This window comes from Macaca fascicularis, chromosome X (assembly GCF_037993035.2).
Source record: "Macaca fascicularis isolate 582-1 chromosome X, T2T-MFA8v1.1".
Classification (NCBI taxonomy): domain Eukaryota; kingdom Metazoa; phylum Chordata; class Mammalia; order Primates; family Cercopithecidae; genus Macaca; species Macaca fascicularis.
The window spans coordinates 32,589,202-32,607,910 of record NC_088395.1 but is presented as its reverse complement, the minus strand read 5'-3'; the positions used below and the strand labels follow the sequence as shown (position 1 = coordinate 32,607,910).

Genomic DNA, 18,709 nt, shown 5'->3' with positions numbered 1-18,709 from the left:
AATTTTCTTACTATATCACCTGTCAGTTTATATAGGTTATTTTGAACTCATGGCAGGCTCGTGTCACGAACTTGAGTGGTATTAATAAAAATGGCTAAATATTACCAACTCTTTCTTTTTCCACTTGATTTCTTCATTTACTCCTTTCAAATGCTTTTAGTCAATTAGCATATCATAGGCCATTATCAGTTCAATTTCACATATTTTAAAAAATGGAACTTTTAAACCGAAGCATAATTTTTTTCCTTGTATATTTGCCATGTGTTTTATTCATATAATTAACAAAATGCACTTATTTAAAAGCTGATTTCTAGGGAAGCTTTCTAATCAAAATGGCCCTGGACCACAAATATTGACATTGTCTGGGAGCTTGTCAGAAATATAGAATCTCAGAACTAGTAAATCAAAATTTGCCTTTGAACATTTTCCAGGAGCGAAGCCTATGCACATAAAGGCTTGAGAATCAATATTCTAGGACACAATCTTGGGCTTTACCTAGCGGTTCCCTCTCACATTCTTTTAATGTCACCACAGTTCAGACTTTTTAGCTGAATTAACAGATTCTAACTACTCAAATTACTTCAGTGAGCACATGGTAACGTAAATTGGTAATAAAAAAATGGCCTTCTCCGATCGCAAGGGGGTTTGATAAGGTGTCTGAAAATCTGGAGCTTGTACCAGTTTCTCTTGAAAACCTGCCTATCAAGTTGTTATGGTCATCTGGTTTTGGGCTCTTCATGGGATCTACATTTGATTACACTCTTTCGGAATCAACTTTTTACTAACTCCCGCTGGAAATCATCAAGCCAGTTAATTCTTCCATTTTCTCCTATCTCTGTTATCTGTGTTTACTACCCAGAGTATATGTACCTCGAGTCTATCTTTTCTTCTATCTTTCTCTCTATGCTCTTTTGCACTTTCTTGTCCTTGCTTCACTTCCTGTGCTTTCCTACACTCTCTCACTCGGCAGGCTCAAACCCTTTTTCCAGACAAGACTTCTGTCCTGTGTACTTATTCTACTCATACATGGAAACCACTTTTACCCTCAAAAACAGCACTGTGACTCATCCCTCTTTTGTACCCCCACTACTTTAGAATGACTGACTCCCTCACCTAACAGAGACAATTCCAAAGATACTGCTCTCTTGATGTAAAAATACCTCTTTCCTTGCAGTTAATGACTTCTGGCCATCTATTATCTACCATTTTATCATATTTTCTCATTGAAGACTTTGGCACTAGGTTAGTAGACTTTTTCACCCAAGTTGTTCTTTCATTCTTAGTCATTTCAGCATCCCTGTGGGCTCTCCTGCTGTTGCTAAAAGCTTCTGTTTCTCTCATCTCCTCAATTCAGCTACCTGCTGTCGTGATTATACGTAGATGTTGTCATTGTCAGGCATTACTCCATTTCTTTAATAACATATTTTAACAAAACCAGCAGTTCTTCATAAGCTTTCCGTTCATCCTAAGTATATTTTCTCCTTAGTTTCTCTCAACAATTATTTCAAGCTTTGTGGGGTACCTAAACTTTCCCCGTCATTCACAGTAAATGACTTCATCTCCTACTTTAGTCAAAATAATATTTCTCAGATTGTGGGTATTTGTGCTCATTGTCTCTCTCTCTCTCTTTTTTTTCCCACCTGCCTTGGTGGAAGAGGCTAGGCTTCACCTGGTTGAGGTTCATCTCTGTGTGTATGTTCTCAGCAGCATCCCTGACTGTGTATTAAGCCACCTGCTTCCATTCAGCTGTATATCCAGATTGTCAAAAATCTATGTCCCGGTTCTTTATCATCAGCCTTTAAACTGGTTGTGTTTTCATCTTTAAGAAAGTGTCCTCGCCTGTAAACACACATGTGAATATACGTGCCTTATCTTACTCAGTCCCTCTGTAGAACTAGAACCTATTAACCTCTTTGCCCTCATGAAATTCTTTCCTCACTTGGCTTATGGGATACTGCTTTCTCCTGATTAATTCTTTCACATTTTTGTCCATTTGTTCCAATTCAGTTTTTCTTTAATATTGGTATTCTTCACAGTCCTTGTTTTTCTTCTCTGGATATCCTCATTCATTCCCATTCAAATAGTATCTATTTTCGAATGAACCCTCCCCCAATATGTATCTTTAGTTCACACCTCTTTCTTAAAACCTCTTTCTTAAAACCCCTTGTGGAAGACAGTGTGGCGATTCCTCAAGGATCTAGAACTAGAAATACCATTTGACCCAGCCATCCCATTACTGGGGATATACCCAAAGGATTATAAGTCATGCTGCTATAAAGACACATGCACACATATGTTTATTGCGGCACTATTCACAATAGCAAAGACTTGGAATCAACCCAAATGTCCATCAGTGACAGACTGGATTAAGAAAATGTGGCACATATACACCATGGAATACTATGCAGCCATAAAAAGGATGAGTTTGTGTCCTTTGTAGGGACATGGATGCAGCTGGAAACCATCATTCTCAGCAAACTATCACAAGAACAGAAAACCAAATACCGCATGTTCTCACTCATAGGTGGGAATTGAACAATGAGATCACTTGAACACAGGAAGGGGAACATCACACACCGGTCCTTCACCGGGGAGGGGGAAGTGGGGAGGGATAGCATTAGGAGATATACCTAATGTAAATGACGAGTTAATGGTTGCAGCATATCAACATGGCACATGTATACATATGTAACAAACCTGCACATTGTGCACATGTACCCTAGAACTTAAAGTATAATAATAAAAAAAAGAAAAAAAAACCGAGGGTGATATATCTGACTGCCTAATAGACAATTTTAATTGATGTTTGCCTGATATCTTAAATCTCATTATTTCCCCAGACCTCCTTTATTCTTTCTCCTTCCTTTCACCCTGCAAACAGCCTAATCCAGAAACCTGAAAGCTAACTGGGTCATCTAGATTTTTTTCTACCATTCACAAGTCCAATCTTTGACAAGTTCAATTAATCCTGCTTCCTTAACAGCTCTTGAAAATGTCCAATTCTCTCTATTCCCATCACCAAAACCCTGATTAAAGCTAATATCATGGTTTACTTCTATTTAAGATGACAATCCCCTAGTTGGTCTTCTCTGCTACTAATGTTATGTTCCTTTAGAAGTTTTCACATCACCTCTGCCAAACCAAACTCATTAAAACATAAGTATGATCTTGTTATGTCTCTGTTTATAATCATTTGAGAAAGATAAAATCAGCTACTGATAGCCAGTAGCTGGCTTGGCACTTCAATTAGGCTTTGGAACTGCTAGATGCTGCCTTGGTACTTGCAGCTAGTCTGTGATGTTCTCTGGTTGAATATAAACAATTGCTAAGAATGCCAGCATCATTCAGGGACACTCCATGGTTGTGATGAATCAAGATAAAAGCAAGACCACTTTGTAATCATATCTTAATATGGTCAAAAAGAATAGCATTGTCCAAACCACCCCTGATGACCAAATATCCCTCATCTTCTTTAATGTGACACATCATGCTTCTTTACTAAATACAGCTTTAGCCTCTCTGCATTCCTTCTGCCATGTAGATACAAATTTTAGGACACTCAACATAGAATTACCCTACTTCCTTACAACATCCAATCAAAACAAAGCCCCACTTCCTTGATGCCCCCTATCACGTAACACAAGCCCACATCTTAAAATAAGCTTTTTCTAACATACTCTTAGAGACAACCCCATAGTTCCCTGTGATGCTCTGTCTCTCTCATTGCAGCATGTAAATCAGGTTAACTTTGATAATCTACAAATATGTTCCCAGTTGTCTTTGTGTGAAAAGTGTTGACAAAGTCAGTGTCTTCATATTGCTCTCATAAAGCCTGCAATGATCTAATTTTTGTTTACTTATGCAAACTAATTTCTAGTCATTTTCACTTCATTTCCATTGTTGATTTCCAGAAATCAGGACTTGAACATGAAATGGCTTTTTTGGTTTTATGTGTGTGTTTGGTTTTTAGTGTCCCCATGCCTAACACATAACCCAATAAATATTTAACTCTATGGGTATGTGATTTTTTTTCAGCTCTGCAGTCACATTTAAGACAGGACCTATTACCAATATGCAGGATAGAACAACCTCTGAATAAACATTTGAGTGAATAAGTTACTTTTCAGTCAAAGGGTAAAACTTCATTATAGAATGTTAAATGAGTAGATTCTTAGTTACCTATAATATCAGAGTAGGACTGATAGAGATCCATAACTTATTTTCATAATGTTAGAGAAGATACAGAAAGAGGAGGCTTTTAAGAGGTGCTAATAAAGGAGGAGGAACAGAGGTCTGAATCAACTTATTGAGGAATTTGTGAATCTCCCTGTTCCTTTGCTTAAAATTATTTTACTTTTGTTCCTTTTATTGAATATTATACAACTTAATTGCCTTTTATTTTGCATTTAAGTTACCCATTTTAGAATTTATAATTCTTCATGATCTGTAAGAATTTTCATGAGCCCATATTATATTTTATAATTAATCACTCATTTCTGATACGTGGATTTACTGATGCCTTTTTTAGCTTCTATATACTTTACTTGAAATTATGTGTACTAAATATTTTAGAATCTGAGTAGTGGCTTCTAAACATATGTTAAGCATATATTGAGTAAAGTATTTAGTATTCTATATGTTAATAACATAATTTAAAAATTATGTGTTATAAAATATTTATCCTTTTATGATTAAAAATATATTTATATGCATGTAGACATGTATATGATAAACAGCTCTATAGAAAAACACACAGAAAAGCTGGATGACTTCATGAGGAAGAAATTTAAGAGAAAGATAATATTGTCAAGGGCAAAGGTATTTTTATGAACAAGGTACTTTCAAGGAGATAATTGTAGTCGTTATCAGTACTGAATGCTGTAAGAAGCATTTTTCCTAACAAGAAGAAAATTAATGACTTTCACAAAATAGCTTTTTGTACAGTAGTGAGGACTGAACTCTGACTGTAGGTATTTGGACTAATATTGAAATATAGAAATATTGAAATCTTCATTGAAGATGAAATATATAAAAGAAAATGAAGACCATGGTTGAAGAGTATTCAGATGATACCCTTGGTCTTGAAAATAAGGGAAAGAGGTATATACACAGTACGTATGTGTACATACATGTACATACACACAGGAGGTGGAATATCAGAGCCATGAAATAAAAAGAGAGAGTTAAGATTCTACCAAGTTTTGTCTCATGGATTGCATATGGTACTCTTTCTTTTCTACTTAGATAATGGTTTATTACCATTGTCAGGACTTGAGCTGAAGACAAGGTGGATGTGCCCAACTCCCAATCTAATATGCAGTTTCTAGAATACTTTGATGTAATCCATCCCTCCTTTACTGAGTTTGCAGCATGTATCCCCATGGACTGGTTTTATAGCCACTTTATGTAGAGCTATTAGAGTTTGTTAGGAATTTACACTTTAAGAGAGCATTGTGGGTAAGGGGAGAGACCATAATATTGTATATGGAGGCATTAAGCTAAAATAGAGCTCGCCTTATTATGTATCTACAATGTACCAGCAACTTTCATGGAGACTTGAGATAGAGTAGAGGAGGATATAGATAAGGATACCTGACCTTATATAGTTTACATTCTAGTGGGAAAGATGGAAATGAAGCAAGACTAATATGTAAATCATATGGAATATTAGTGATAAGTTCCAAGGAGTAGAATAAAATGAGAGTTAGAGTATGTATGTGTGTAGACAGAGTGGCACTAAAAGGCCTAGCTGAAAAAGTGGCATTTGATGGGGAAAAATGTCCAAATGTCTAATTTAGGGCCATTTTCGGCATGGGGAAAAATAAATGCACAGCCGTGTAACAGGAGCATGCCTGTAGCATCAGGGAACAGCTAAGCGTGTGTCTGCAGCAGAAAAGCAAGGTATTTAGTAGCACAAGAATTCAGAAAGGTTAAGGAAGTAATTAAGATCAGACCATGGTAAGGACTTGAGCTTTTACTCAGTTGTCAGCGAGTTGAACTGAATCCTGTTGTCTCTGTCTGCCGTGTTGATAATATATAATCAGAGAACAAAGGTTGAAATATAAAGACCTTTAGTATCCTATTTTGAAACATTCATACCCCTCAGAGATGATGGGGTACTTTTTCTAATGTGGTAATAGTGAGCACCATAATAACTCACTTTCTGGATATGTTTTGAGGTTAGAGCCAACAGGACTTTCTGATGGATTGAATGTGAGACTTGAGAGAAAGAGAGGAGCGGACGATTCTGTTTTTGGCCTAAACAAAGGAAAATATAGATTGAGGCCTAGGACACTCCAAAGTGAGAGTTCAGGGACATGATTAGGAACCTGCAAAGGAGATTGAGTAAAGGTGACCTCTGAAGTTGGAGGAGAACTCTGTGTTCAAGTAGTACATGAAGCCAAATTAGCAAATACTTCTAAGAAGAAAAAGGAATCCGCTGAATCAAATCATGGTGATAGGTAAAGTAAGGACTGAACATCAGTCATTGAATGTAGTACTTTGGGGGCCAATGGTGAGACTGATAAGAGCAGTTTAGATGGGACTGAGTAAGAGAATAGATGTGAGAGCCAGTTTTTGTTTTTGTTTTGAACCAGTTTTTACTTTCCAAGCTAGACCCGTGAAAGGTCTGTATTCCTCCTTGATACACAATCATTTAAAATGAGGACAATTATCTTCCTTTTTCAGCAAAATATTTCTCTTTAGATTTTGTTTTTGGTTTTTGTGCTTTTCTGTGCTTTTTAATGTATATTTCTGTGAGTAAATGGGAGACGGTAGAAATTTTAGGAACTATTGATCCAACCTACCTTAAAACAGAAGTTCATGTATTTCATTTGAGGACAAATGTATGGGTGGCCAGATCCCAGGAGAAATGGAGATTTTCAGTGATGTTTATTTAGTCAACTTTTTTTTTAAACACTTTTTATGTGTCGTTATTTGGACATTTCCATGAACAAGGTACTCTGATCATCTCTTGTGTCAAAAATGTTTCTGTGGCCAGGTGTGGTGGCTCACGCCTGTAATCCCAGCACTTTGGGAGGCCCAGGCAGGCGGATCACGAGGTCAGGAGATCGAGACTATCCTGGCTAACACGGTGAAACCCCGTCTCTACTAAAAATACAAAAAATTAGCTGGGCGTGGTGGCGGGTGCTTGTAGTCCCAGCTACTTGGGAGGCTGAGTCAGGAGAATGGCGTGAACCCGGGAGGCGGAGCTTGCAGTGAACTGAGACTGCCCCACTGCCCTCCTGCCTGGGCGACAGAGCGAGACTCCGTCTCAAAAAAAAAAAAAAAGTTTCCTAAACTTCTTTTTAAGATTATTGAGGTTACCTTTAACTAGAATGAGCCCATATTTCAGTTTGTCTGGTATAGTCTTAGCTTACGTCAAATCACTTGGCTCAGGTTAATTATTCCTAGCTCCCCATTTTACTATAAAAACTATCTCATTTTCGGAAATAAAGAGCCTCCTTTAATCTCCTCGGAAGTCCCATGTCGTAGGTATCTTTATTGCTGTTTTACATAGAAAATATTGAGGTTCAGAAAGGTTGAAGTACTTTTTTAAGGTCAGATGGTAAGCAGTAGAGACAGAACTGGAAACAGCAGAGCAAAAAGGGTGACTGCAAGCCTTGTTACAGTACCTTCTTTAACGTCTCTTTATTACACTAAATTTTATTATTTTTAATCAACTGTCTACAGCTGTGTCTGAAATGAAATGTTTTCTGGACTCTTTTTTTTTTTTTTTTTTGAGACGGAGTCTCACGCTGTAGCCTGGGCTGGAGTGCAGTGGCGCGATCTCGGCTCACTGCAAGCTCCGCCTCCCGGGTTCCCGCCATTCTCCTGCCTCAGCCTCCTGAGTAGCTGGGACTACAGGCGCCCGCCACCGCGCCCGGCTAATTTTTTGTATTTTTAGTAGAGACGGGGTTTCACTGTGGTCTCGATCTCCTGACCTTGTGATCCGCCCGCCTCGGCCTCCCAAAGTGCTGGGATTACAGGCTTGAGCCACCGCGCCCGGCCTGTTTTCTGGACTCTTCATTGTCTCGTTCACACTCTTCAAGGCACACTTGTGTGCATATTCCTCTTCACTTTGCAATGTTCCTCTCGAAAGAAATGTGCCCTAACAGAACCCAGATATCTTCTAAACATTGACAAATATGCAGATGCCATTGACCGCTTCTTTCTGGGGTCTATGTCTCGCTTTATGCACCAGTTATTCAGTTTATTTGAGCTGTATACAGAGTTGGTAATCAGCCCATAGACTGTCAGAGTCCATTCTGAGTGACCCAGCATTCCTTCTGATACCTTGTTGCCCATGCTGAATTAATAGTTAAATAACTTGAACATCCCTAATACATCCAAACTATAAGCTCTGTTTGCTGTGATATATATTCTGATATGCTCACACCTTTTTGACTAATATCCATTGAAATACCCCTAGCAACAGCAGAGTATGTCTGAAAGAAAGCTGAAATTCAAAGTAGAAGAGCAGGGTTCTAATATTGAATCGAAAACTTCCTAATATGATGACCTTTGATACATGATTTAATCTTATTGATGCTCAATTTTCTTTTGTAAAAAATGGTATACAATAATGCTGATTTCTTCTTTCTTACAATTATTATGACATACATATGGAAATTATGTACGTAAACTGTAATTTGGTAGTATAAAGAATCTCATTTTTAATGTGGCTCTTGCATTGTTTTCAAAATTTTCACAGACCTCTGTGCATCACTTCCCTCCTCTGTCAAAATGGGAAAGTAATAGTATCTACTTTATAGATTATTGTTTTTGTTGTAGTTGTGGTTGTTGTTACTGTTACTATTTATATTAGAATAACTGGAACAATGTGGCTAACAAGATATTAAAGGTCAAATATGATTCCTGAGATACTGAAATACAAGTTTTGCTCTCTGTTAGTAATATTAATTGATTCCAGTAAGTTTAGAATAAAGAGATTATGATCATAACATTTAGAAGGCTATTGATAGTTTATTTTCAATCTTTATAAAGACCACATAGTGTTCTCATTCTACTTTTTATATCATTTCATGTAAACTAAAGCAAAAGTTCAATGTAGATAAAATAGAAACCCCTCTAATAGGAGAGGGTAACTCAGAGAACATCACTTTAATCAGCTTGTTGTCATTTTTCTTTTATGTGTTGTGTTGTATATATTTTTTCTTTTATCTGTGTGTGTTTTCCTGATGTTCAAATTCTGGACACCCCAAATCCTCCTGTCTTTCTTGATATTTACATTACATATTTACTTAAATGTGCTTATTTTTTCTCCTCTAAGATGCTCAGGGTGCTTTACATATAACATTTACCTTTTAATGGAGAATAAATGTAAGTAGTGAAAAACAAGTATGCCATAAGCTGCTAAGGACAGATAGCTTAGATCACAAAAATTAAGAAGTTGAGAAAATAGAAATATTGGAGCTTCATCTAGGATCTTACTTTTAACCAGATCTTGTAGCTACTACGTTTTCATGGACTTTTCAGTTCAACCAACAAATTAGAACTATCCATGATTGTCCACATGTTTCTGGAAACAATTCATTACTGTCTTTGTGAAACTGAATTTCAAGACAACTCAGAAGTTTCACCTGCTAATTGGAATGGGATCCTGGGAACATACAATCACAAAATACCACAAACTGTGTGTTTCGAAATTTTCAAGTGGAATCCAAGATATTAAAAAGTGTCTGTCACTTTCAGTTTCTTAACTAATTAGATGAAACTGAGTTTTCATTTGTTGCCCTTCACAGCATCATGTAAAATGTGTATCTTTCAGCTAAATATAGGTACTTAAGAAAATTAAAAAAAACGTATCACCTTATAGTTTTTTAAAAAAATTTTACTCTTAATTTATTCTCAGTTTTAATTAGTATTTTATATATTACAGCTATTCCTGATGGGAGTTTATTCTGTCAATGATTGGCTTTTTTAGCATTTTGTACTCTTGGTACTGAATCCAATATTCCTAATTCATGAAACCTTTTTTGTGATTTTAATAGACTCTATTTTTAGAGTAATTATAGGTTCACAGCAAAATTGAACAGAAGGTATAAAAATTTCCCATATAACCCTGCTCCCACACACACATACCCTGCTCCACTGTCAGTAGTTTCCACTAGAGTGGGATATTTTTTACAATAGATGAACTTACATTGACACATCATTATCACCTAAAGTTCATAGTTTTTACATTAGCATTCACTATTGGTGCCACACAGCCTATAAGTTTAAACAACTTTACAATGACATGTATTTACCTTTAGAGTATTATACAGTGTAATTTCACTGCCATAAAAATCCTCAGTACTTTTCCTGTTCATCTACCCGTCTCTGCTAATCTCTAGAAACCACTGATTGTTTTGTAGTTTACATAGTTTTACCTTTTCCAGACTATCATATATTCTGAATTGGAATCTAGGGTGCAATCCTGCAGTATATAGCCTTTTCAGATTATCTTCTTTAACTTAGTAACATGCATTTAAGTTCCTCCATGTCTTTTTATGGCTTGATAGCTCATTTTTAAGCACTGAATAATATTCCATTGTCTGGATGTATCACAGTCTATTTATACATTCATCTACTGAAGGACATCTTGATTATTTCCAAGTCTTGGCAAATATAAATAAAGCTACTATAGCATTCATGTGCAGGAATCTGTGTGGATGTGTATTTTTGACTCCTTTGGGTAAATGCCTCAGAGCATGATTGCTGGATCATATAGTAGAGTGTTTACTTTTGTAAGAAACCTTCACTGTCTTCCAAAGTGGCTGTACCATTTTGCATTGGTACCAGAAATGAATGAGAGTTCCCATTGCCCCGTATCCCTGTCAGCTTTTGGTTTTATCAGTGTTCTTGGATTGTGGCCATTCTAATAGGTGTGTAGTGGTATCTCATTGTTGTTTAATTTGTAATTCCCTGGTAACATATGATGTGAAACATATTTTCATTTGCTTATTTGCCATCTGTATACTTCCTTTGGTGAGGTGTCTGTTAAGGTTTTTTGCCCATGTTTTATTTTTATTTATTTTATTTTATTTTTTTATTTTTTGAGACGGAGTCTTGCTCTGTCGCCCAGGCTGGAGTGCAGTGGCGCGATCTCGGCTCACTGCAAGCTCCGCCTCCCGGTTTCACGCCATTCTCCTGACTCAGCCTCCCAAGTAGCTGGGACTACAGGCGCCTGCCACCACGCCCGGCTAATTTTTTTTTTTTTGTATTTTTAGTAGAGACGGGGTTTCACCGTGGTCTGGATCTCCTGACCTTGTGATCCGCCCGCCTCGGCCTCCCGAAGTGCTGGGATTACAGGCGTGAGCCACTGCGCCCGGCCTGCCCGTGTTTTAATTTGTTTGTTTTTGTTACTGAGTTTTAGGAGTTCTTTGTGTATTTCGGATAAGAATTCTTTACTAGATATGTCTTTTGTAAATATTTTCTTTGAGTCTGTGGCTTTTCTTTTCCTTCTCTTGGCAGCTTCTTTCACAGAGCAGAACATTTTAATTAAGTAGTATTCAACTTATTATTTCTTTCTTTTGTGGATCATCTCTTTGGTGGTGTACCTAAAAAGCTGTCAACAAACTGAGTCATTTCTATTTTCTCCTAAGCTATCTGCTAGGAGTTTTATAGTTTGACGTTTTACTCTAGAGTCTCTGATTGATTCATTTTCAATTAATTTTATGAATTATATGAATACCACAGTTACTTTCAAGCAGCTACACAAATTTCTAAATTCAGTGGAAACATTGCATTTATTTTTGGTATGTTTAATTTTCATTTTTATTTTTTATAATTTCAACTTTTGTTTTAGATTCAAGAGTAAATGTGCAGGTTTGTTACATGGGTATATTGTGTGACACTGAGATTTGGTGCTAAACATAGTATCCAGTAGCTAGTTTTTTGGCCCTTTTCCCATCACTTCCTCCCCACTCTAGTAGCCCCCAGTGTTTCTTGTTCCCATCTTTATATCCATGTGTACCCAAGAAAACATGGTTTTTAACCGTAATGCTGTGTTCCACAAAAATATATGTTGATGTTATTTTATTTTATTTTATTTTATTTATTTTTGAGACAGTCTTATTCTCTTGCCCAGGCTGGAGTGCAGAGGTGTAATCTCGGCTCACTGCAACCTTCGCCTCCCGGGTTCAAGCAATTTTCCTGCCTCAGCCTCCACAGTAGCTGGGATTACCGGTGCCTGCCACCATGCCTGGCTAATTATTTATGTATTTTTAGTAGAGAAAGAGTTTCACCATGTTGACCAGGCTGGTCTTGAACTCCTGACCTCAGGTGATCCACCCGCGTTGACCTCCCAAAGTGCTGGGATTACAGGTGTGAGCCACCGCGCCCATGTTATCATTTTTACAAACATATTCAGTGTTGAGATTTTAAAGTGAATTTGTGATAAAATTCACAATAATGTCAGATATTTCACCATCAAGAGTATAAACTTCAAATGAAGTTGATCCAGTGAATAACATGAAAATAAATAAATTGGAATTAAATAATTGGAATTAAAAGAAGGGTATAAGGTTTATGTCTAGATAAACTTTTTTGCATGTAGATGTTACATTGTTCAGGGCCATTTGTTGAAAGACTTTTTCTCCACTGCATTGCCTTTGTTTCTTTGTCAAAAATCAATTGATTATATTCACGTGCATCTATTTCTGAGCTTTCTATTCTGTTCCATTGATTTACCTGTCTGTTCTTTTGCCAATATTACTCTGTCTTGATTACTGCAGTTTGTATCAAGCCTTGAAGTCAGATATTGTCAGGTCTCCCACTTACGAAACTCTTTAAAATAAATTAAAAAAACAAAACAAACAAAAAAAAAACCCTTATTCAGGCCAGGCATGGTGGCTCACGCCTATAATCTCCCCTGCTCCGCCCCAAGCACTGAGGTGGGCAGATCACGAGGTCAGCAGTTTGAGGCCAGCCTGGCCAACATGGTGAAACCCTGTCTCTTCTAAAAATACAAAAATTAGCTGGGTGTGGTGATGCACGTCTATAATCCTAGCTACTCAGGAGGCTGAGGCAGGATAATTGCTTGAACCCGGGAGGCAGAGGTTGCAGTGAGCTGAGATCATGCCGCTGCACTCCAACCTGGGCGACAAAGCAAGACTCTGTCTCAAAGAAAAACAAAAACAAAAAACCTTACCTTTGTAGCTATTTCTTTAAATTAGGGAGTCTTTTCAGATATGTAAAAATATATGGATTATTGTATAAGCATTTCCATAATTTAATGTGCTTGGTAAATAGTCTTGTCTAGATGATTACTTTTTCTTTGAAACTGTTTCTGATATTGCCATATTATATGAAAGAGTTTCCGTCTGTCGCCCAGCCTGGAGTACAGTGGCACAATCATAGTTCATTGAAACCTAATGAGACTACTGTGCTCAAGCAGTCCTTCTGCCTCAGATTCCTGAGTAGCTGGGACTACAGGCTCATGCCACCATGCCTGACTAATTTTTTAAAATTGCTTTTTTTAGAGATGGAGGTCCTTCTATTTTGCCTAGGCTGATCTCAAACCCCTGGCCTCAAGCATTCCTCCCGCCCAGGTCTTCTGAGTAGCTGGGATTACAGGCCTATCTTAACCATTTGCTTTTAAAGGAATGCATTAGATCTGCACTGTACAATTACAGTTAACACTGGTCACGTGTAACTTTTATATTTTAAATTAATTAAATAAAATTAGATTACATTACATTTTTATTTTTTTCAGTCACACTGACCACCTTTCACGTGCTCAGTACCCACACGTGGTTATTGGCTATCATATTGGATGACACAGATATAGATCATTTCCATCCTTGCACAAATTTCTACTCAACAGTGCTGCAGACTGTGCATGTATCTATTACTTACCCTCCCCTCTGTACTCCAATATTATACCTGGAAATACTTTTTTTAATGCCTGTGGATATAAATAAAGTCTTAAAAAGTAGCCTCATGTAGAATAACCTTCTGCCTCAAATTCAGGAGAAATCTTTGTTATAATACTATTGTTAAGTCATAGGTGTGTTGTTCTTACTATATTTTAATTGCATTATAGTTGTTTGAATAGTTATGTTTTAGGACATATACATTGTTATAGTCACATCTTCTTGATGTTTATAGTAATGTAGTTCTACTCTACCATGGTTTAAAATTTATGTCTCCATAGGAATATTATTAGCTAAGCTCAGTAGTATGAAGTGTTGGTTACTGTTAACTGAAATAATTTTGTATTTGTTGTTCAAAATTTAACTCTTAGGAGAAATAGAGGAATTTAGAAAGCTTTTTGAAACTCAATCTAGTCTTCCTTGGAAATAGGAGTACTATGATTATTTTTGAAAGAAAAATTAGCCTACAGGCTTGTATTTAAATATGTATATATATATTATATATTTCTGCTAAATTATTTATGATAGTTTATTTTTTCCATTTTATATACATACTGGATTCTCAATTTGATTTTTAATACTGCCCATATACTTAGTAGGAGTAATTTCAATGGTGTATTTTTACAAGATAAATTTCATGTTAGTTATGTGACACTTTATCTTTCATTGTTATGAATTGCCTTTTTACTTTTTACAGTCTCATATTGAAATGTATCAGAAACTATAATGTAAAAAAAAGTTGGGTAGAAATCTTATCATTAAAAGTTGCAGCAAGTCATGAAAACGGCTCATGCTTTTATTGCTGTTTTGATGTTTTTGATGGCAAAAGTATTGAGAAAAAAAAGTCTTTAGATTCTCATGAGAAGCTGACAGAGTGAAATATCTTAAGGATTGAAAGGGGAAGTGGAAGTTATAATTATTGTGTAGATTCACAATCCTTGTATTGAATTACTCACCTTTGCTATCATGCTGCAGGCCATAGAGCGAGAAAAAGCCGAGAAGTTCAGAAAACTGCAAGATGCCAGCAGATCAGCTCAGGTCCTGGTGGAACAGATGGTGAATGGTAATTACACAAGTTGATTTAGATAATCTTCTTAGGGATTTGATAAACACATAGGTTCATATTTATCAGCTGAATTATATCAGACAAGCATTTCTTGAATACAAATTTAAATTAAAAGAGTTCATATGTTTGTATTATTCTTTTTTTAATGCTAAGCAAATTATTAGGAGAAATTCAACTTTGAGTCAATTGGAAGAAAATGGGAAGTGGTAGAATATTTGATCAATCTGTTGCAGAGAAATAAACTTTAATGCAAATCCTGCTAGCATTTGTCCAAATAATTTAAGAAAATAAGGTTTACAGAAATTTGAAAACATTAATAGTCATGTTATATATGTAAAACTGATCATCCGATTTTAAATCATTTTTGCAATATGTTTTTCCAAACAGACAAAAATTAGATGGAATGTTTTACCATCATTCCTGTTTTCTAATAATATATGTGACATTTTCTGTGTTACTTTTTATCACTTTCTCTCATTTAAAAAAAAGTATCTTCGGGATAACCTTTACTTTAACTTTTTTGGAGTGGGATAAAAGCACAAAGCTAGCAAAACTTTTGTCTTTTTCAAGAATAAATTAAAATTAATCTTTGCTAATACTCAGTGCCTCAAAAGCTATGTGTACCAAATATGTCATTGACATGATGTGTAAACAACCTTCTTTCAATTTATCATTGCTTATACTACTATATTTCCAGATAAAATTTCATGAAAATCAGGGATAATGCTATTTCCAAATAAGACTATTTTTCATTTTGTGGGAGATGTTTACAAGAACATCATAAATAAATATAACAAATGTTTTTGTTGTGCATGTCACCTTTTTCCAGGATCTGCCTGCATTTTGGGGTGTAAATCCCGTGTGTAAGTTATTTTTTGCCTTAATTGTAAATTTGGCATTAAAAAGTTCAGTGGTCTTCCTAGAAAATCAGTTCATTTTCTTCTTCTAACGAGTCCCATGACTGACTATATTTGGTTAAAAATGAAAACAAGCAAACATAACAGCTGAGACTTGAGTGAACAAGTTTAAGAACAGAGAATGAAGGCTGGGCGCGGTGGCTCAAGCCTGTAATCCCAGCACTTTGGGAGGCCGAGACGGGCGAATCACGAGGTCAGGAGATCGAGACCATCCTGGCTAACACGGTGAAACCCCGTCTCTACTAAAAAATACAAAAAAAAAAAAAAAAAAAAACTAGCCGGGCGAGGTGGCGGGCGCCTGTAGTCCCAGCTACTCGGGAGGCTGAGGCAGGAGAATGGTGTGAACCCGGGAGGCGGAGCTTGCAGTGAGCTGAGATCCGGCCACTGCACTCCAGCCTGGGCGGCAGAGCGAGACTCCGTCTCAAAAAAAAAAAAAAAAAAAAAAAGAACAGAGAATGAAAATATCAATAGATTTTTATTTAGATGTATGTTGCTTGGTAATTTTAACTGATGAACTTAACAGCATATTCATGTTAAATAAAATTATGTGATCTAAAAATATCCTCCTAGTTATATAAGTTCCTCCTAGAAACTGTATTATCACTTTTTCATTTTAATAAGCTGATGCAAGAGCTATACTTTAAATGGTCTCATTTCATAATTATATGTCAAGCTTACCTCACTTTAGATCATCTGATAACATACACTGAATTAATCAGAAATAATTTAAACGTTTAGAAATTAAGGGTATGATTTTTAATTTTTGGTAAGTAAAACTACATGCAGGATTTAAATGATCGTGTGACTAGTGACAATATTAGTTTTCTAGGTTATTTCCCTCATAGTTCTAATTTTTGGAGGCATGTAAAAATCAGGACATATAGTAGTTGCTTAATAAATATTAATTGACCAAATTCTATTTAGCAAAGCAAAATTAAGGCAGTCATGGAGGTAATGACATTGGTAATTTTGGTGTAAAAATAATTAGTAATCCTCCTGAAGGAAAATGCTGACTTTGGCAGATACCAGGGAACACTGGGGGATAGGGGTGTGATTTGAGACATTCCTTTTTGGTTGACTATATTGATCAAATTTTATGCTACCCATTTGTTCTACCAGTAAAGATATGGTCTAACTGATATGTCATTAGGCTCAAGTTTGGGTCATAAGTGGGATGACTACTTAAAATGACATAGCTCTGTTTCCCCATTAAATAAAACAATTTACGAAATTACTTTAAAAAAAAGGGCTCAAATATTGTAACTTATCTCTTTGTTCCTTTTTTGTCTTTCAAGGAACAAATTGCATAATATTTATTTTCTGTGTTTGTGCAAATTGTGAGATAAGCTAGACACATATTAAGTGCCTGGAGTATCTCTTCAGGTGTATTTCAGAGGGACTGCTACCCTAAATCATTAATAGCTCCTTTAGCACAGAGCCCAAAACTACAGTTGACTGGTGTAGCTCATGAAGCTGAAAGACAAATGAAGCTTTCTGTAAATGAGGATTCCAAGAATTATTGCATTAAACCTCTTAAATGTATAAGTCCAGAATCGTCCTTCCCAAGCTTAGGCTATGGAGATATAATAAATCTCACAGCAACGTAAGACACATACATTCTTGCCCTTTTTTATAGAAAGGAAAATGAGAGCTGAATCAGTGTACTTCATTTAGGACCTCATGTAAATGACTGTTCCTCTTCACCACGTATAGTTTCCTCAAAAATTAAGATAAATATAATCACTCTTGTATAATACCATATTATTATGCCACTAATAAAAATAGATATATTATAAATATGTGTATATATTTATAAATTTGATGTATGCTGACAGTGAAAACATTTAACATATATTCATAGTGTAAAAATATGTGGAATAGCATAAGCATAGCTGTTATATATTTTAAAAAATTCTGTGAACTATATTTTACATGTATCTATACTGGTACATGCATAGCAAACTGAATTTTCTACTTCAAATAATTTGCCCTGAGATTAAACTACTTTTTAAAAATCTAGAATAATTTTGTAACTCATCAGTTTGCTTTTAGAGTGAAATTCCAAGATGGAAAAAATAATTTCTCACAACTTAAATTTTACTTCAGTTTTGACCTGAAATGGTACATCTGACATATTTCCAAATGATTTTTGTCTGTTTCTAAATATCTATGAAGCAACGAAGATTTAACATCACTTAAGTAATGCAGAAAACAAAATCTATTTGTCCTGAAGGCAATTTCTTGAAGGAATTGAAGACATGTGCCGAGAAGACAGGGTAGGATGTTAAGGTTGTTGAAAGCATAAAATTTACCATGGTTACAATGTAGAAGCGATCCTCATTTGATGGTGCAAAGTATTGTTAAAAATCAGTTGTATGTCCTGGAAACAATATGTCTAGTAACATATGTACAGTTTTTTAGTGTCACATACAAGTTTTATGATCAATTGGAAGATAATTTTCATTTTGACTATATTTTATCAAATGTGAAGAGTTGCATGCAGAATTTTAAAACAGTTAATTTTAACCATATCATTAATTTTACAGCAATAATTTATATATTAAGAGTTTATAGACAGTAAGAGATTCTTACTAATTTATTTGGAATTTTTAACATGGACATGTTCCAGTTCTTTTGGTCAGAGTAGAAGTGATCTTTCACGATCATAGACTAAAACGAGAAGCTACTAAAAGGAGAGTGTTAACTAAAAAAAATCACTTTTCTGGCATTTTGGCATGAAATTTTGGTATAATTTTCAACTGATTTATCTCTATCTTAGCTGTATTTTTTTGTTTGAACTAACATTAAAATTAATTTACTGTTCTGTCAACATTAGTTGGTTGGAT

At 35.6% G+C, this 18,709-nt stretch overlaps 1 protein-coding gene across 13 annotated transcripts in view; it reads left to right on the top strand.

The window, feature by feature from the left end:
- The window catches only part of DMD (dystrophin), a 2,153,717-nt gene that overhangs the window by 702,037 nt on the left and 1,432,971 nt on the right, over window positions 1-18,709 (top strand). For all 13 annotated transcript variants that reach the window (XM_015443662.3, XM_065538825.1, XM_065538826.1 and 10 more), the window contains one exon: window positions 14,856-14,943. In XM_015443662.3, the coding sequence (XP_015299148.3) occupies window positions 14,856-14,943 (88 nt within the window). The remainder of the gene's footprint in view (window positions 1-14,855; window positions 14,944-18,709) is intronic.